At 45.4% G+C, this 20826-nt stretch overlaps 1 protein-coding gene across 1 annotated transcript in view; it reads right to left on the bottom strand.

The window, feature by feature from the left end:
- Positions 1-1454: 1454 nt before the first annotated feature.
- LOC149327005 (uncharacterized) overlaps positions 1455-20826 on the bottom strand; it is a 72242-nt gene continuing 52870 nt past the window's right edge. The window contains exons 5-6 of the mRNA XM_089564754.1: positions 6294-6542; positions 1455-1648 (exon numbers count right to left, since the gene is read on the bottom strand). Of these exons, the coding sequence (XP_089420880.1) occupies positions 1455-1648; positions 6294-6542 (443 nt within the window). The remainder of the gene's footprint in view (positions 1649-6293; positions 6543-20826) is intronic.

Below are 20826 nucleotides of genomic sequence, written 5' to 3'. Positions count from 1 at the left end.
AATGTAGTCAAATCGTGTACCGATAATCAGTTACTGATTTATCCCGATAAAACGAAATTCATAGTCTTCAAAAGTAGCAAGAAAATTCTTTCGTGTTCTGCTACGTTAACCACTTGCTCTTTTGATGTTCCGGTTTCTGATAACACCAACTTTATCGGCGTTATTCTTGATTCAGCTCTTTAATTCTCTGCCATATCACTCACCAAAAAAAAAAGATCTATGTTTCGCATCAGAGCGCTAATTAAAGCGCGTCCATATTTCTCATGCAACATACTGCTAACTTTGTATTATGCCTTCATACGCAGGCACATCACTTATGGGATTATGTCATGAGGAAATACTTATCATTCCCATTTATCGTCTCTGCAACACTTACAAAACCAGGCCATCCGCATTATTACCCACAGCCGTTTCTTTACTAATGCTCGTTGTTTACTGCACGAGCACAACATTTTACCGGTCCACCAGCTTTTACAGTACCACCTTGGAATTTTTTTTCTCCAGGCTACTTCATGTCACCCTACATTTTCAGTTTGTAGACCCCATCCTGCTGATCAGTCACAACCCTACCAGATTTGCAGCTGGAAACAATTTTGTGCTCCTCGAAGAACAGACCATATATGATAAAATGACGTCGTCTTTTCAAGCAATTTCACTTTGGAACACATTTGCGCCCAATTTAAAAAGATCAATTTCCTTGTCCGCATTCAAGAATAATGTCATGGTATTTTTGTTGAAGTGCTGATATTTTATTCCCTTTACTGTATATTACCCACGTTAATGTGCTTTTGGCTGTTTTTGTGGCGAAATATTGATTTGCTATTTTCTTTATCTTGTAATTATCCGCTCGCTATGCTGCAATTTTTTCTTGTATTATTGATATATCGAGGGTCCCCGTACAGTGTTTGACTTTAGGACCCTCGTCTGTAAACTTATAATCTTTTGTTTATCTTTTGGGACCAATGAACCGTCATTTTTACCAGAAAAAATACGATGTGCACGCCAACGCTTGCACCGCACATGTCTCTGTCACTACTGCCGTATAGCTGAAATTGCGAATAGTAGCTTGATAGTAGCATTAGTTGACAAAAAAGATGATATGCTATGCATAGCGCGAAAGTGTGGCGCAGTTTCACACGTGTCTTGATCGGCTCCATGCTAAAAAAAAGATGCGGTGATAGCACAGTGATCTCGAGCAGTGGCCAGCGAAGCTGATCTGTTGGCGCCGCCGTGGTTGCGAATCTTTGTCGCGGCAGTGTATATTTTTTTTATTTAATTATTTATGGTTTGCCTAGGCATACTCAAAGTCAAGCTTCAGACTGTGAGGGGAAAAGGCCCCAGCAGGTTCGAGCGTCCTCCGAGGTGAGGCCCCGGAGGATCCAGAAAATCGTCCCAGACCAAGCACGTCTATAGATGTAACAAAAAAATAGGTTTTACTTAAAACGGGAGAGCAGTCACTGAGTGGTAGAGACCTGTGCGTCCGAGGGTCGAGGAGTGGCTCCGGTGTGAGATTCTGCTGCCGGCCGCCAGAAAGGCGCCGGGGCCAAGTACCTCCGCGGGGCTGTTCTCCCAGCGGCCGGAAGTCGGGCGCGGAGCACCAGCACCAGTGGCGCTGAAGACGCACCAGAGGGGAGTCGGCCGCCCAGGTCTGGACACCCGGGCACGGCCAGGAAGGCACCCTTTCACCGCAGGGGGTCCAAGCCACGGGACGACAGGCACGATCCGACAGCAAGGTCGGCAGGATCTCCGGGCAGGCAGCACCTGCCTGTGCCCGGCACGGCGCCCGTTCTCCGAGGCAGCGAGAGGCAGGCAGGAGACAGGAGACAGCAGGCTCCTAGTTGCCCTGAACTGGACGAGGATGGCTTCCCCAGGCCTGGTCACACGGGTTCAAAAAGCCGTTCAGCCGTGACCTCGCCTGCTCCGTTGCCCAAACTCGTCTCCTCGCGCCGCTGCGCCACGCCCCGCGTCTCTCTTTTTTTTTTCTTCTTCCTTCCTTCTCCCGCCTGAGCGAGCGTCAGGCCGCCGCTAGTGCTGAGGGCGCTGGTGGCGCATCACAAATATGCCCCCCCCCCTTTGAGAAGTTTTTTTTTCAGGAAAAAAAAAAAAAACTTTTGCACCAAGCACTGGTCGGCGGACTGCACCACACCACACTGAACACTTTCACACGCGCACCACCGTTCACTGGCTGTCGTGTTTCACACACACAAAACACACAACAAAATGTAACTGCATAGGCACCACCAAAGGAAGTTCACACAAAAAGTTTGGTTACCCAACCAGTCAAAAAAACGTCACAGCGACAGAGTTCTCACAGGGTCATGTTTCTTAACTAAGACAAGCGTTAATTACAAGTGGCACTCAATCAAATGAGTACGGCCCGGTACCTCTAATAAAAATGTCACCGTGAACATCCAGCAATCCCTCTAGTGCGGCTAACTGCGTCTCATTACAAGCTCGTTACAAGTACAAGGTCGTTTGATAGCTCCAATACCAGGACCACGATTTCTGCTGAGGGTCGGCACCCAGTTGAAAAATCCACCAGAATGTTTTGGTGTGTTCTGGTGTTAACACCAGGATTTCCTGGTGTGGCTGGTGTGGGCACCAGGCCAGCCTGGTGTGCACACCAGACCAGCCTGGTGGTGTCTGGTGTGCACACCAGACAAGCCTGGTGGTGCTGGTGTGCACACCAGACCGGTGTGGTGGTGTCTGGTGTGCACACTAGACCGGTTTGGTGTTGTCTGATGTGCACACCAGACTGGTTTCATGTCGTCTGGTGTGCACGTACACTAGACTGGTTTCCAGTCATCTGGCGTATATGATCCAGCTCAAGCACACTAGACCTGTTGCTGTATTCATGTGCGGGAGCCGAGCGCCACCAAAAAGATCTGTTCGGTTCATTCTAGTTTGCATGTTGTACCAGATACAATCTCAGGCACATGCCAGACATGTGGCCAAGGATTATTTCATGCACTGACCAACATGTAGGTTGGTTTGGTACTTACTGAGATTAATGAAAGATTTCTGTCCTGCTTAATTGCATAGTCCATTGTTGCAACTATGGGTGTTCATGTCTTCACACCACAGTCAAACTGTAAAAAAGTCCAAGGTAAATTGTGAGGTGCATTTGCATATCATACAGCATATAATTTAGTATTTATTACTATTACACTAAGGTTGAATGGCAGTCTTTTACTATGTGGACAAAAAAGGCACACTTTTTTAGCTTCCAGGTATAGTTAAATGCTCATATCAGCCAGGACAATAAAAAATTTGTATCTGGTGTGACTATGAAAACATAAAGGCATGACAGCAGGTTGAACTAAAGCTTGAAAGAAATTAAAACACGTTTATTCACAAAATTCAGCATAGAACTTCTTCGTTTCAGAGTTGCAGTAGTGCCTTCGCGAAATGGGCATTTGGGAAAGTGCCCCTGAAAGCATCAGAAAAGAACACCATCAATTCATTCCCCTGAATTGTAGCAATGTGGGGCCTAGCCAGGCAGCTTCCACAGTGCCAGTGCCTTTCACAGTGATCAAGACAATGAAATTACTGGAATCGGAATGGTGATAAGGAGGTGGGCTTTTGTGTAGGCACAATACTTGACGGGCAGGTGGGAAAGTACTGAAGGGTTGCCAGCTGCATTAAGCACAACAGCAAATGCCAGCTCAGTTGATAACAAATTTTGCAAGGGGATTTGAAGACAACTTCACACAGCACTGTGCATTTGCTCATCGACGCAATGCCAGAAACCATAAGGAACAGCAAGACAGAAACAGGCATGGCTGAGTTGGCAACAGTGAAAAGTGCTACACGGCAAAACAGCCGAAAACATCCTAAGCTCCCCCTGTGCTATAGATTCTGCCTGTAAGAGCTTAATTTTCTGGCTGACATGAGAGCTGTACATTGTTAAGAGATGCAGAAGAGAATGTGAACTATCAAGTTTAAATGGCCGAGGATTATTTCGTGCACTGACCAAACACCACCAATTGCATAGCTGCTAAAAGGAGTATTTTGCTACTGTAGTTTACTTGTTTTAACACCCACTAGGTGAGATGCCCCAGACAACTTTTTCATCAACAGCCAAACAAGGTCTCAAGGTCAGCACATGTAGGTAAAAAAAGCAAGCAAAACACATTTTACATATCATTATATAAAGGGTCTTGGAAAACAATGCCCTTCCAAGGTTACATGCACTGAAAAAATTCCCCGCTTTACATTACCACTGAAGGCTATGGAAAGGTGCAAAGGAAGTGCAAATACACTGTAGGCAACATCTTCAGCATGAGTTGCTGTTTTTTACGACAATGCCTACTTCGAAGCATGAAGGACAAGAAACCAAAAACTCGTGCTCAGCAGCAGAGCAACAAATAATGCACAAGACAGTACACCGCAACTTGACATTACTTAATAAAGCACAATATTATACAAAAAAGGGCTCATATCACAGGATACAATGTCAGTCAGGTTATCCAGCTGAAGTAAGCAAAGAATAAAAATAAATGGGTGCAGTTTTCACTGGATATAAACGAATGCATGAGAACTGCTTCAAAGAACTGTTCATGTACTCGGAACAGATTGAAAACACAGAGATAACAGTCCCTGATAAGTGTGTTCATTTAACACAAATGAACACTTACAAAAAAGCTGGCTCATTCGGGTTGCTAAGTCATATATATAGGGATATATCTTGTAGAGAAATCATCAGCTAAACTGCATATACTGTGGGGCAAAGGCTTCTCCGAATACTAAGTTCCGAACCTCATGTGAAACACGGCACAGCAGGAGCTATGGTTGGTCTATCCAGCCGGCTCAATTTTTAAGGCTACGTGTTCCCTTGATGGAGACAGTTGGCAAGTACGTATGTGAAATTTGTACTAAGCTGCCATTGAAGCATGTATGTGTTGACGTGTTGGCAAATGCAAAGAAAAACATGCCTATCGAAACATTTTCTTGCTGAACATGCACAAGACAGTACTGGATGCCACTGCCATGTGACAGTGAACATGCACAACAAACAAGACAGTGTGTTAATGATAATGCAACACGCTGCAACCTCAAACAACACTAACTAGGTACCTTGCAATGTGCTGTCAAGTTTCATGACATTTTGAATTTTGTAAAACGCAATAGCAAGTTGGCCGCATTCATAAATGGAGATCAGTGAAAAAGTGGATGAGTGAAACTGCTGTGAGGAAGATGTGCAACAGACTGGGCAAAGGGTATTTTGTCTTTGTCGAAAAGATCAGCATCATCATTTTTGCATTTTTCACAAAGCTGTATTCGTGTCTCACATGCTGCATACATATCGTAAAACTGTGCTCAGAATGACATCGCTTTGAAGCAGTTTTGACCACTGGTTTTGTAGAAAAAAAGAGGAACAGAGCTGTAGCAATCACTTCATAAGAAGACCTCAAATATGGTCAATATCCATGCCGCAGTCTTTTGGACGTATAAGACGACTTGCATGTACACTGAAACTTGCTTCAAGAAGTATTATGATGCAGTTCACCGATGAAAAAAGCTCAAAAGCTGAAGAAGTTTAAATTTTTGTTTCCCTGCAAAAGTGGGCCGTGTCGAACTGTACACCCGTGCTTGTAAAAACATAACACCAAGGAGGCCTAAAAGTTAAAAAATATGCCGAATGGTTTGTTTCATAGCTCGGTAGTATCCAGCATGCAAAAATATGGTGCACAGGGGCAGCATTTTCCCATTTGACAGCATTTGAAGCAAGTGGGATACAAGTGTCTTACTCAAGAATATTTTCATGCTGTTCCCTCATGGTACTGAAAATGACTAATCACTTTCATGAAGATTAGGCATCTTCACTAAGAATGTGCTCTCTTGTTCCACAAGCACACAAGATGAAACAACGCTTTCTTCGCAAAGCATGCAGAGAGCGATGCCAAATGGAGGGTGCTCGATTCTGAACAAAAAGGGCAGCTCAAACACTTCAGTAATCAATTCTTGACACAACAGCAAGATTTTACTGTCAGCAGCAAAGACCTTGAGAATTTTAATAAGTTTGCCGTTACTTGCTTCCAGGTAGCATGAGCATGTTCTTTCTGCTTGTTGATAATGGGCGCTGTGTACAGTGAACCCCTTGACACGAGCTCTAAGGTACTCACTTACACATGCCTCGGAACCAATGTTTTGCCTCAACAGTATTTTGATGGGTTCTTCATAGGCACAAGGTGGCAAAGCTGCACCTATGACACTAGATTTGCGCTGTTTAGAAATTTTACCTGAAATTAGCTCGTGCTGGTTTTTCAAAAATGGAGGAAGAGGTACCAGACGTTTCAAAGAATTTAGAACTCCATTCATAATGAATCTTTCTGATATTTGCCGAGGAACCCTTTTCACAGCAGACACAAGCTTCAAGATGTCCCCGTTGCCCCCTTCAAATGGGAAGGTTGACGTCGCCCACAGTGGACCTGTCATCCTAAAAGATTTTGCCAGATGTAGAAGTTGACGAACATTGAATGTTTGCGCACTTTCATCATAAAATATTTTCACTTCGTCCACAAACTTTTTCAGCAACCTTTCTGCAATAAAGGTGTCATTGTGTTCAACACTTTTTCTCAGCAGCATAAAATGCCTTCTACCAGCAATGAAAAATGCCTAATATATCTATCTGGCAGAATGTTTTGAAGGCATGGCACACTGTAGTATACCCACCAATACTTCCATTCTGTGGCTTTCCAGAATGCCCTCTCTGAAATTGGCCTTGGCAGTCTCGAGAAGCTTATTGGTGGCCGTGCTTTCAATATACGCTGATTTAGCTCGGCAATTCTATTTCCTACATACCAAGGCTTCCCAGTTGCAGACAGCCAAAGCTGTCATTTGTGCAGTCACACCCTCCAGGACACAATGCATATAATCGGGAGGGAAGCCCCAGACCATGTCCAATGTTCCTAGCTTCGTAACTGGAGATGGCCGCTTCACTCCATCGACAGAGCACTTTCTTGTAACTGCAAGGGACGTACATGGCTGACAGCACAGTGTCGTGGGACCTTTCAACCATGGCACCGCCTTCAAATGTGTACTTTACTGTGCCTACAACAAAAACACAACAAATCATTAAAATCAAAATTCACTTCATGCCGCACAGATCAAAGCAGTAGTAAAGAACAAATGAAAATAATTAAAAACATGAATATAACACCGGCAAAGTATAAAACATCCAACTAGCCAAGTAGGCTGTTATTCCTTACTTTTACCGCTGGCAACAAATCTGCCATGTAAAACATATGATGTATATCTGTGTCCTTCATAAGACTGAATGAAAGCAGGAGTCTCACCGTCAACTAAAGTTCCCTTGTTAAGACACCAAGTGCAGCCGTAGTACCCGTTGTACTGCTTTGCATTAAGCAAAGCAGCTCTGGCCGGTGATTCCACACAGCAGCACACAATTCTGACTGCAGACTCCACAACTTAATCAGCAAAGGTCCACATCAGGCTGCCAGCCTCTTGGAACTTGTCCACAAAGGTTTTCATGAAGAGATGTGCAGGTGGATGCTCCTTGCCGAACCACACTGCTCCAACCAAAATATTCTTCCATCGCAGAGGAACGGGAAGCTCATTGAGGGCAAGTTGTATTGGCCACACAGAACCTTTGCTTGACTTAAATACCGGTGCACCATCAGTATTCGTCGTCAAAGTTAGGCCGCTCCATTTCATTTCGTGGTAGCTGCGAACTTTCTTGTAGAGCAGGCCATCTGTGATACCGGTGAGAGCCTCTGGGCATGATGAAGCAGGCTGAAGCAGGTTGCTTCCAACTATTTTGCATATGCGTTTCAGGAGCTGTTGCAGTTGTCGCTTCAAGTTAAGAGTGATGAAAAAGCTCCCCTTCTTCAAAACCTCTCCTAGGCTTGCAACTTCTGAACAAATTCGGCAACGCCAGTGCCTGGTACCATTGCCATCAATTAGGAACTGGCAAGTCGGGCAGAAGGCATGAATGCTCACCATTTTTGACTGCTGAAGCTTCCACAGTTTTCGAAAACCATATTTGGTTGAAGGAAAAACCTCTTCAGCAAAGAGGGCGTTCAGAAGCTTGAGCAAGCTGTCAACTTGTGTCCATGGTAGCTTAGCTGCCACAACAAATGATAATATCAGGAGCATGGCTTGCAGTCGAGTTTTGGACTGGCCAGGAAGAGTCGTCTTTGAGTTGGCTGCGATGAAATCAGAAAGATCATCATCTGGGTCATCAGCTTCCTCATACACATCAGGGTCTCCCTGCTCAGCATTCTGGTTAAAAGAGGCAGCACTTCCTGCTTGTTCAGTGAGCTGAGGTAGTGGCAGCAGACATTCTTCACTCTCAGTTTGTTCGTCTGTAACCTCAGCGTCCCCTCTTGGTATCTCATTTACTGCAGCTAACTGCAAAGAATAAACAAAAGAGGAATGTATTAGCTACATCAGACAGTGACGAAAGCCCGAGTGGCATGCTTTGAGAAATCTGTCCGATTAGTGGGTCAGCATCTTATCATAGCATGACGTGAGCCCAATTAATGCTGAATTATTGCTCCATCCTCACACCGCTTGTTCTTTACCCAGATTGAGCATTTAAGACAATTCCAGCTGCCGAAATGGGAATGGATGTGAGAGGGCAGCAGTTGTAATTGTGTCCACTGCACACAACTCTGCCATTGGCTGTGATAAGATGCTGACCAAGTGACCGGTTCCAGCTCTCACAGTGCTATAAAGTGAGCTTCACACACTGACATGAGAAGATTTGTCTGAACCGGTGTTCTGCTGGACAAAGAGAGAGACCTGAGAGATCCGCTATGTTGAGGGCTCAGTGTTTTTACTTTTTGTCATTCTTACTGGTATGCACAGGAATTTTCCATAAAAATTACTACGGGCTTTAAAAAGTATCAGTGCAATCCGTGCTGCTCACAGATGATGTCAGAGCAGAATTGCATGCATACTTCTCGGCATTTGTTGCATACTTAACCAAGTGTTGTCAGTAATCAGAGCTTTATTTCCTCGGATGTCTTTTACGCCATCGCCTAGGATGGTGAGAAATGACAGGTGGTGGCTAATGTACGACACGTAAACTCATGTTTGCCACATCTATATATAGTATGCCGATGTAGTCGACACCTCTCACACATTTATAGTGTTCAGTTGGAGTTCGTGTTTGACTGCATTTATGTTGATGAACTCTTCTATACGCAGCATTTTTCATTGGCACCTGTGCTCAAGTCCCCAAATGATGGCGGCTACATCCAATTTGGCTGCTATTTGGCTGTATTTCAGCCTGGCTATGTTACAAAAGGCCCTCACAATGCAATATTTCTATCCACATTTCACCTCACCAGTCTCCTTCTGCTTCTGTTTCTTGTTCCTCTTAATTCGATGCTGCGGAGTGCTTTTTTTCCTGATCATTGTACACCCGCGCTGCCTTGCTCTTCTGCCACAATCTTTGATGCGACAAACTTTTTTGCCATGGTTTCATTCATCACATTCATCATTTCCGTTTCCTAGCCCTGTTTCTCATTTCTGCATGCTGCGTTCTGCTATCAGCCGTCTGCATCCATCACAGACAATATTTTGGACGTTGATAGGCCATGTAAAGCAATGTAAGCTCCGCCTTTTCAGGAACTCTCTTTAGATGCTTACCGCGCAGGCAAGAGCATGACCACTGCCTGCGGTGGGTGTAAGGACCCTAGGTTCTAGCGAGTCCACAAAAAAAAAAAATCTGACTTTAGCTTTCTCCCCCCCCTTTCACAAAGAAAAAAAAATGTGGGGGGGGGGGCGGGCAAGTTGAAATACAGAATAAACGAATTGGTCCAAGTTATTAAAAAGGCAACGCTTCAAAGGAGCGCGGCACAGTCTAGCGAAGCAAATCTCCATTACGGTAATGCACGCACATCGCACAGCAGCAGCCGCGTCGTCATGATCCGTTCCGCCGGTGCTCGGCGTTTCGAGCTGTCCAGCTCCAGCACCCGTTTGCCCTTCTTTGCTGTCCCTACTTCGCTCAACTTCTGCAGTGCCTTTTATTTCGCAGCGACCCGTACCTCTTTTCCGCATCCACACCCACAAATATGCACTTGCTCGCCCCGCGTTTTGCTTCAAAAATTCACTGAAAAGCGGGCTTCTTCTCATGGCTCGCAAGCCTAATGGCAAAGGTCGCTTTTGCAACATTGCACAGCTCGGAAAAAAAAGAAAAACACTTGCGGATTCTTTATGAGTTCATGGAATGTAAAACTTTTCACCGCAGAAAGTGAATGGGCCTTAGCATATGACGTAAACAAATCGGTGAATTACCTGCGGTGCTTGAGACGTTGCAGCGGATTCCTTTTGCAGCCGGCTCCATGTCGTCTGCCGCGGAATTTTCAGTGATAGCGCATTTGGCTCCAAATAGGCGCGGTAGCGTTTTTGGGAGGCATGTTGGAGCACCTCCTTTGCACGCTTGTAACAGGCTTGTACAAGTAGATGAGGCGTTGGCTTGTATAAGGGGCAAGAACGACACTGAAGACAGATGGAACGCACAACCAAGGAGGCGACTACAGACTGCGCGGGAAATTCCGCACGCCCGCCTCTCCTTTCCTTTTTTTTTTATAGCTTCAATGCGTGCCCGCCTCTCCCAGCAAGGCAAACGCTACAATCTAGCCAAAAAGAAAGTGGCGCTTACAAAGTTAACTACTACATTTGCAACATCTACAGATAACTCAATCTGTTTCAGAGCAACGCGCTAAAGCAGTCTCATCAGCATGCAATTTTTTGTTTGACAAGACTGCAGCGCCACACACACCATTACGTTGTCAAAACGTGTAGATATAGTTTGTTCCAACCGTTCCAACATCCTTTTTGTTCTATACTGCGCGACATTGGTGACTTGCTCCCGAGTGTGCATCAGTGCAATGGTGTTTTACATTTACGTGAAGTTTCTGCTTGACAACGTGAAAAAAGTCACTTCATCGGTTCTTGTGAAAAATTTCCACCCAAAGAGCACGGAAGATTTTGCGGCGGGAAATATCTATCAGGTCTATTGGGAGGGGGACGACAAAACAAAGGGCGGATACTACGACGCGGAAATCCTACAGATGACAGGTAAGAACACTTTTATTACTGTCTGAGTACTTTTGTAATTTCTACTTTGCGGCAGCTGTAGCTACCCGTGTATTTCCAGTGCCTCGTTGATTGATATTGAAACTTCATTCAGCCTCTATGTATGTACCGCCGTGAACACAGACGCTCGAGCGATTGTCTTTCACTGACGTTAGTGCCGCTGGGCGTCGGCCGCTGCGTCTGAGACAAAATTAAAGTGGAAGCAGGGCACGAGCTGTCTCCAACGTCCGCAAACATACCGTGCAGTATGACCTTGGACTCTGCGCCCGGCGCTCAGAGGCTGTAATATCAGTGCTGGACGCGCAAGCGAGCGTTCCTCCAAGCAACCACAGATATCCGTCGGACGTATGAGCACAATCCGATTTCGGATATCCGTATTCATACATCCGCCGGACGTACAGACAGTATCCGCTTTTTTATATCCGCATTAGAGACAAGGTGTACGTCCGAGGGATATACGGTGGAGTATATTCTCCAGATATGAGTATAGAGTTTTTTTATAATTGTTCACACAGAAAAGTCGCGCCGTTCGAGTATGTATACTGTAGAGTTCGCTTTTTTAACCTAGAAAATTTTATTCGCGAAGGAAATTTTGTCAGTTTTATTGGCTATTGTCCGAGAAATTGCGTTAATATCTGCATATCTGCTTTGGAGGAATTATTTCCATGAGCTACAGGGTTTGACTTGAGGACTTTTGTAAATTCGCGCAATTCCCTAGTCATATACTTGCGGTGCAAGGCCACTGCTGAACTAAATTTATTTAAGGGTAGGAGCGAGTGCTACACAAATTTACAGTAAATCAATTACTAATTTACATCTAGAAAACATCTAAAAATCAGTAGCGACATCGTGTCCGCCGTGGTAAAAGGCGACTGAAACCACTTGTAAATTCAAAACTCCCGTTTAACTCCGCTATCATCATCATCATAAATGCAGCTTGTAGTCAGCCCAATCCAATCCATCAGCCACAGAGTGCAGCGGCGTAATGGCGGCGTTGCTGGTTTGGTGCGAAGTGTGGTGCCCCTTTTGAGCTCTGTTACTAGAATGTGTGGCTTTTTTTAGTCTGCGGACGAAAGTGGTGTGTAACTTGAACAATTCGAAGGGTGCGGCAAGTGGCTGAAGCCCTCCTGGAACGCTGGAATATCGTACTACACCGACTTCGGATGAAAGAAGGCCTAGTGTGATTGCCTACGGCATGTCCTACGGAGGTAAGGGCAGTACACTGCTTGGGAATTACTTTTATGACAGTGGAGCAGGATCTGTAACATTCTCTCGCGGGAGAGTTGGAGTTATGTTATGGCTACACTGTGGTGTGGGCTACGGATGGGTTGAGACTTGTGCTACGTCTCTTGCCTCTTTGTGCTGTTGTGGTCTTCATTAACTTGAATAGCATTGACAAAGTTGCCGAACATTCTTGAAGTTATCATGTTCTCTTGCAATTTGGCACAGGCATAATCTTTTTGTTAGCAGTCCTGACACTGGTTATTGCTTGAGTCTAGGGAAATGAGGGCAGAACTCTGAAATTAGAGACTGCATGTAACAGGTGGGTTGTAGGGCGGGTGCCATCACGAAAAATGCTCAATTTCCTAGCTCTTGGCCCCTTGCAAGCATAGAATACCTTCTGGTGTCAAGGATGATGACTATGTCGGTGCGTCTCTCACCTCTGTGTTATTATGGGCTTCATTAACGTGAATACCAATAACAAAGTTGCCAAGCATTTTTGAATTTATCATGGTCTACTGAGATTTGGCGTGGACTTGATTACTAACCTTTTTCTTTTCATTTTTTTGCAGAAAGCTGTTCGCTTCCGCTTCATCGTGGAAGTAGGAAGATGGATGTGCGCTCGAAGTTTTACGTCTTCTTGAGGAGTTACACACTTCACAGTAACTCAGTCCTGTGCTGATGTACAGTCACAATAAAATATTCTCGCTGTACTTTCAGTTGCTTTTTCATTTTATTGCCCCGCGGACACGAAGAAAGTATGCATGTGCCATATATGCAAACATCCGAGAAAGATCCGGGAACGGACGTCCGAAATCGATGTCCGTTGGCCAGACAATCATGTCCCTTTGGACGCCTATAGGACGGCCGACGGACGTCCACCGGCTGTTCGCGGACGTCCGTCGGCCGTCCGGAACATCCGAAACGGACGGCCGATGGATATCTATGGTTGCTTTGTTAAGCGTGCTGACGGCGGTACAGCACTCGAATTTGCTTGTCAGGGCTATAGGAATGTGTTCTTGAGCTTTTCTGCCTTTCGTAACGCGCACCGCTGTTGTGCAGTTCTCACGTTCAACTTGCAGGTTTGTGAATTCCGTCCTGTTTGAAGCATGTTGCATGTTGATGGATGTAACGAAATTAATCTGGCAGTGTTCAGTAGATGGTATAGTCGCCCGGCTGAAATTCCCCCGGCACCTCCATCAACTGGGCCTCGTGAAAACGTTGTTTTTTTTTTCTCACTGGCACCCCTCCAGGCATTCTTCAGTTGTAGTAATGACTTGTCTTATGTACAAGTGATGAGTGGCTGGTCTTCCCAGGGTGAACCCGTTGCTTTTTTTTTTTTTTGGGGGGGGGGGGGGTATCACTTGGGACTAGTTCGGAAGCATAAAATGTATACTTCACTGCTCTCGGTTACAGCTCAGTTGATGACCATGTCCTAGCTACGTGTATTGAATATTAAACTGTGAAGGCCTCTGTAGCCGAGAAAGCTGCCAAATGTGACAGAGGTTCTCACGCCACACTAGGTAGGAAGTGTCGATTCTGCATTGTTTCTTGAAAACTTGACATGAATGCGAAATTCTAGAGGCCGCGTGTACTGTGCGGTCAGTGCACAAAGAACCCTAAGAGGTCGAAATTTCTGAAGCCGTTCACTGCGTTATCCCTCATAGCCTGAGTTCCTTTGGGACGTTGAACCCCCATAAACAAGAAAGCCTGGGGCTGCAGTTTCATATAGCAATGTTTGTTACTGCTGCTGAACAGTGGCGAAAATGATTCATTCTAAAAAAAAGGACAGACTACTCAATTGAGCAGCCAGTCTCTGATGAGTGTTGGGGGAATTCTGGCTGATGGCCAGATAGGCACTGTCAATTAAATAATTTAGAATAGAAGCTGCTGCAAAAGGCTTGGTGCAGGAAACATTATCTTGCATTTTGTCATTACAATCAATGTATGGAAAATTGTGCGAACATACTCCTAAAAGAGATTTCTTTTCTTCCCAGAATCCAAAGAAGAAATGGACCAACATATTTCTGGTCAACGACATCGTGGCGCAGTCGCGCGCCCCGCAAAACGCCCAAGAGACCTGGCACGTGATAAAGTATGTATGCGCAATTGAAACCCGAACCTTGTAATGAAATGTGATGTTTAATAGGTTTTCAGTAACGTTGTGTCACATACAAGCATTTCTGCAGTTTGCGTCCAAAGAATTTTAATTTTTTTTTATAATGTTAAAGACAATATGGGTGAATATGTGTTTTGACACTGCGTTAACTACTGCAGGTTCGAAACATCAAAAAGTTGCGGATGCTCGCGCAGCAGGCCGCAACGGACGACCTTAGCACGGAGACAGCAGCAGAGAAAGAGGTGCAGAAGCTGAGAAAAGAAAATGAGGAGCTGCGCCAGCTGAATATCAAGCTGCAGCACCAGCTCTTGCGCTCCCTCTCAGCTGATGGTACACTCCGTATAATGAGTTTTTTTTCCTGTTTCAGGTCACATAACCTGGGAAAAATTTTTGGGTGGTTTAAGAAGGAAGTGTGTGTGTGTTGGGGTGGGAGGGGGGGAATAGCTTATGGCGCATAATGAAATCTGCGGACTGAAGAGCAACTTGCTATCACTTTGAAGGATTTAACCTAGCCATGACTGCCGACAAATCTTTTTGTGTTACTCTTTTACTCTCTTTCCTTGCTTTAAAACACCATACCAATAATTGTTGTACCTGCTTCGGTGGCTGAGTGGTCAGGGCACTTGGCTGCTTAGCCAGGACACCTGTGTTCAATCCTGGCCGTGGTGGCGGCGTTTTGAAGGAGGCAGAACACAAAAAGGGTCCGTGTACTCTGCAACGTCTGCATATTAAAAACCCCATGTGGTCAAAGTTATTCCGAAGCCCTCCACTGCGGTGTCCCTCATAGCCTGTGTGTCGCTTCGGGACATGGATTAATTGTAAATTGTGGCTAAGCCATAAATCACAATTCTTTATTTGTTTACAAAGTCAGCACGCTAGTAGTTCACTCAGTCATGTTGGCTTGTTCAATAAGACCAAGCTTTCCATTAATGTCAGATCTTAAAATTCATTAGTTCAGGTGTTAGAAAAAAAAATAATAAATACCTGACAAAGCCATATCTAAACATGCAGTTTCTTGTGGGACACGAACTGATACATTTTTTGGCACAGAAGTGAGCCATGCCGCAATAAATCCCAAGCTATGGGAAGGAATGACGGGGGATAAGGTTGCAGTGGAGCTTATTTTGGAGGCACTTTTCGCACAGATGCATGGCTGATTATGCTGGAATCAGTATAACATCTACCACAAAACTGCGTCTAAACTTGAGTCGGGCATGAATCTGCAGTTGAATTGTCAACCAGCACATGCATGAGCGTGTATGAGGGCTGTTTGTGGAGTGCGAGGCGTTTACCATGGGAACAGGCACACAATGTTATAAATATACGGGACATGTGCCTCGCGGCCCGTACCTAACAAAGATTAGAGACTCGTCCTCTGTGGCTTCAACATTTCTCTTTGAAGCACTGAGGCGACCAACTTGCAATGCATTCTTGCAAAGAGCAGTAAACACAGGAGAGGACGCTGCAGCCAGGCAAGGGTTGTACTGCTCCACTCCGCACCACTGAGGAGCGTTCTTTCAGTGTTGTAGTTTAGAGGCCTTGCACTGGATAAAGCGGGAGTCTCCACATTGTACTCTTGAGGGTCGCTTAAGTATTGTCTGTTTTCGGCCTCTATATATAAAAAAATTAAGCTGTGCTCAAATTTCGCATTACAAAAAACCATGATCGTTGGTGAAGTTATTTTCATTGGCCTACATATGTGCCACCCTTTGCAGCACTGCCTGCTGTGTCTGCACCTTCCGCGGCCGTGGCGGCTGCATCTGCCAGTGCTGCACCTGCCAGTGCTGCTTTTGCCTCCGCTGCACCTGCACATGCTGCATTTGCCTCTGCTGCATCTGCACCTGCGGCGTCTGCTTCTGTTGCACCTGCGACATTAGCACCTGCGGCATTGGCACCTGCGGCACCGGCACCTGCGGCATCAGCAGCTTCTTCACTGATGGCTGCTACATCAGCAGCAGCTACGTGGGCGCCTGGAATAGATGCCCCTTTGCCTGAAGTGTTATCAGCTCCCTCCTCTCCACCTGCAGCCACCTCTGAGCCTCCACCGAGCCCCATTCCTGGAGCCCTGGTTCATGTGGACTTCACAGAGGGCTTAGGTAGCCAGGAGGAAGGCCCCACCAGGGAAGGCACACAAGTGTGCACAGTAGCAGAGGATGGGAGGGTATGTTTAAAGATACAGCTTAATAATATTTAATATTAGTAGTAACGTTACTACTTAGTTGTTTCACATAGTAGCGAAGGCGAGACAATGAAACTCTTGTGTCTTGTGCCACAGGCACAGGCAAGGTGGCAGAAGCAGAGTACATTCACAAGCAACAAATTTGCCGGGCAATTACTATTCAGGCACCTTCATTCCTTCAGTGACAGCCATAACATTAAAGGTCCCCTGACCATGTTCAGAGATTACAAACAAACAAGTACTCTGGATAAATTGGGCCGCTAGTGGCAACATCTGTACATCGTTTTTTGGTGTTTTCTAGCTGATAAAAGCTCACATTTTGAATCAGAGTGGTTTCTGAGAATATAACGAGATGCACGCCAACTCAAATTTATATTGTGTGTTCCTCTAAATGATAGTGTAGGAATGCAACAAAAAACACACCTGTACTTCCATCTTTTCATGGCTTGCAGTGTATGTGTGCGTGCTTTGATAATACTGCAATTTTCAGTTGCTGGAACCAAAACAGAAGGCACCGAAATTTCTTGATTGTGATAGCTATATCTCCAATATTAATTGGTCAATGCAGAAAATTTTTGTGGGAGGGCATTCTTTGAAACAGGCCGGAAACCATTGAAGTCTAACAAAAGTCCAACCAGATGGTGGTCAGGTGCACTCGGGTGCGACGAGAGCAGCGTGGAATGAAGCACAACTCTTGGTTCGGTATATTCGAGCTTCACAATAGACTTGCATGGAACCTGGGTATTGATTTAGGCAAGATGTGTGGTATATAGCTGGTTGTCTGCGAGTGTGAACGCTTCGACAGCTAGTGAGAGGACACATTCCGAAAATATTTGGGGCTGTGAATTCCTCAGGTTTGTTATTGGAAATCAGTGGGAGAGGCATTTGTGTTGCAGTGGACGTAACATGGCCAATTTTGATAACTGTAATTTCTTGGAAGTGCCTACCTTTTTCTTGTTTTGTTGGTTTATTACTTGGCCAGGGGCCGCAGTATTGTCATGAGCTGAGGGCAGATACGAAAGTGACGTAACCTTTTTTTTGTGCTGCATTAACTGCTATATTCCAACCTACACTGAACACAGATTGCCTTGAAGCAGCTGTTTTTATGGGCTGTATGGCTGTGTGTGTTTTTTCACATTATGAAGTAGTGTTGAAAGTAGTTTGGTGGTTTGATTTCATGCAGGTTCACCTGGCCAATGGGGTACATCTGACCAAAGAGGTCTATGACCAATTGCTCACAGTGCCAAAGGACTCACACTTCGTGAAGCGACCCGCGACTGCCATTTGGTCGACGGAAGTGCTCGCTAAGCGGAGTGTGACGGGCACACTGTCAAACCGGTTCGTCGCCCAAGGCGGAGAGCAGCCGCCTCAACAGCCCCTCACACCCCACAAAGTTGATGCACTGAAAGATGATTGCGGTGATCTTGCTCTCTGTTCTGTGATTTAACTGCAGTTTAACTCTCAAATTTATTAGTAAGCAGACTAAAGTTTTCACTCAATGTGCTCTGTGTCCGCAAAAATTGATTGCTGTTGGTGTTACACATTCTGTGTGATTGATAATGTGCTTCCACCTTCAGCCATGAAATTAAATATTTAAGTGTTTTTAAAAGAAAATAATGCCTGAAAGGTTTATTGTTCACAGTGGGAAAGCAATTGAGGAATTTTGATAGCAGATAATTTGACAGCTAGTGGAAGAAAGGACCATAATGCCACGTATCATTGCAGTGTTCGTTCACGCTCAAGGCAGCAGGAAAGGGTCGTTATCGCTTTTGTTCGTGGCGCGAGAAGCGACCAGACTAATCTCGATTGTTCGCAGCCGTGAAAGGCTGCATCTAGGTTTTTCCAGATTACCGTAGATGATCTTGACCTGTTATCTGGAAAGTTCCTTGCCGGCTTTAAATTGAGCGATGCCGCGAGCGGTGGACATTCGTAGTTCAACGACCGAGGAGCACGTTTGTTGCTTACGCCGCCACCGAGTGATTTAGTTCTTTTGCGGGCGCAAGTCAGCCCAAATAAAGAGCTTCGTTTCCAAGACTGGCTGGTGTCTTCCTGACCACTGGACAGCCGTCACTACAACGTGACAATATGTTGTGGCATCATCACAACATCCAAACTGGATTGTGAGAAAACGGCCCATCATGGCAGGTAGCAGTTAAATTAATGATTGGTTGTGAGAGGTGGCTGTTAAATAAAGAAAACTGTGAGCCACAGAGCTTAAATGTCCCCTCAAATTTTTTTTTTTTTGTTTACAGCTGCATTCTAATGTACCGCAGCTAAATTAACTAGTGCGGAGATCCAAATGTGCGTCATTCTAACACTCATGGTGCATTTTCTTTTCTACGCAGTGTTTTTCACGCACTAAGGCTTCAAAAAAGGGCTACGCAGAGGAGGACGTCGCCAAGGCCTCGAAGAATATTCGGATGTGGTTATCACAAAAAAAATGTGAGCTGCGGCGACAGAGGCCCCCAAAATAAACATCTTGCGTAAGCATAGAAAATTGCATGTTTTTTTTTTTATCCGAGAAGTGGCATGGGATTTTTTCCTATGCAACTTTCTCCATATAATGCACCATTACGTCTCACCATACATACCGAATGCAGCAGGGCACATGCCAGGTTTGTGATACGAGCCTGTATGCCTGCATGCATGGAAACGTCGTCTGGTGTCACGGCCTGGTGGATTTTTATGCCCATAAACATCAGCCCGGAAACACCAGCCCGGACACACCAAACCGTATTTTCTGGTGTTAACACCAGGCACAACCTGGTGGGTTTCTCAGCCCCAAAACACCAGCCCGGAAATAAGAACGGTAAACTGGGCTAGTTGGTAGGAATTCATACTGAAAACTGCGCAAAAAACGAAGACACAGAACGAGAAGGCACGACTTCGTTTTTTGCGCAGTTTTCAGCCCGGAAACACCAGCCCAGAAACACCAGTCCGGAAACACCAGCCCGGAAACACCAGCCCGGGAACACCAGAACCGTGTCTGAATTTCCACTCTGGTGTTAACACCACATACGGCCTGGTGGAATTTTCGATTGAGCTCCTTTCAGCAATTCAATTTTCGACAGAAGGAAGCTTTTCATTTTCGAGTACGCCAATTTTGGAATTACAGATTGATTTCGAGAGGCTGTGTACAACCGGCGGCAAAATAAGTCTGGGCACGCGACAGGCGGCCGAAATCAGAAAATTGCTTCGCCACGCCATCTGACGATGCACTTCTAGTGTCGAGACATCGCAGTGCGCGCGCGCGTCCTTTAATGAACCCAGCCCTACATTTTTTCTCACTTGCATTTGAGTAGCTGCTTATCTGCAGAGTTTGGCGGTAGGGGTCGCTGTCTTTATTCACTACGTCACGCTTGCGATTCGCTAAACCCTTGCCATATAAGCTCGTCGAAGTGCGAGCGTGAGGATCACAAAAGTGATCCCTACAGCCAAACGCTTTCTATAAATAGGTACTCAAATATAACGAGAAAAAATATAGTGGTGCGAGCATGAAAGCACGCGCATGCGCACTGCAATGTCTCTACCCCAGAAGTACAATGTTAGGCGGCGCGGCGAGGCAGTTTTATCTGGTTTTGGTCTCCTCTCGCGTGCCCCGACTTACTTGGCCGTCGGCTCTATATATCCATTTAGGAAACGTTTCCCTTATTACGCAACCTTGGTAATTGATGATAAAATTTAAGGGAACTCTTATTAAGCTCGGCCTTAAGGGCATAGCGCGATGGCGCTATTGGATATTCGCCGCTTTTTTTTTTCTACTTAGTACGACTTTATGATTACACACTCATTAGCATATATGGGTGGGCATATTAGACCGCGTGATAAACCATGAGACGCAAAAGATGCGCTTTTAACCAGGTGAAATGAGTGTGCCTCAGTGTGCTAATAGTAGCCTGACAGGATCTCAACCGAAGCGTATGGGTTCGATTCCCAACTAATTACCCTAATATTTTCAACATAATAAATGTACGTTTCACCTTTACATGTCAAAATGTCATTTCAGTCATACAATGATGTCATAACCTCAATTACAGGGCAGTTTTCCCCATTTTCATTCCACAGCTCAGCGTGTGACGTCATGACCTTCTCTAACAATCGGGATTTCCTCAGCATGCTAATGCCCACAGCCACGGCACGGCGGTTTCTACATGTGTCCTGTACCACTGGAACCAGAATGAGCGCTCATTACAGCGTTGCTGGAACGTGTTGTAGTCTTAGCACAAATCTTCTGTTA

Source organism: Amblyomma mixtum, chromosome 10 (assembly GCF_055824585.1).
Source record: "Amblyomma mixtum isolate Tamu chromosome 10, ASM5582458v1, whole genome shotgun sequence".
Taxonomy (NCBI): Eukaryota; Metazoa; Arthropoda; class Arachnida; order Ixodida; family Ixodidae; genus Amblyomma; species Amblyomma mixtum.
Note: the sequence above shows the minus strand (reverse complement) of the source record. Positions and strands in the feature narration are given on the sequence as shown.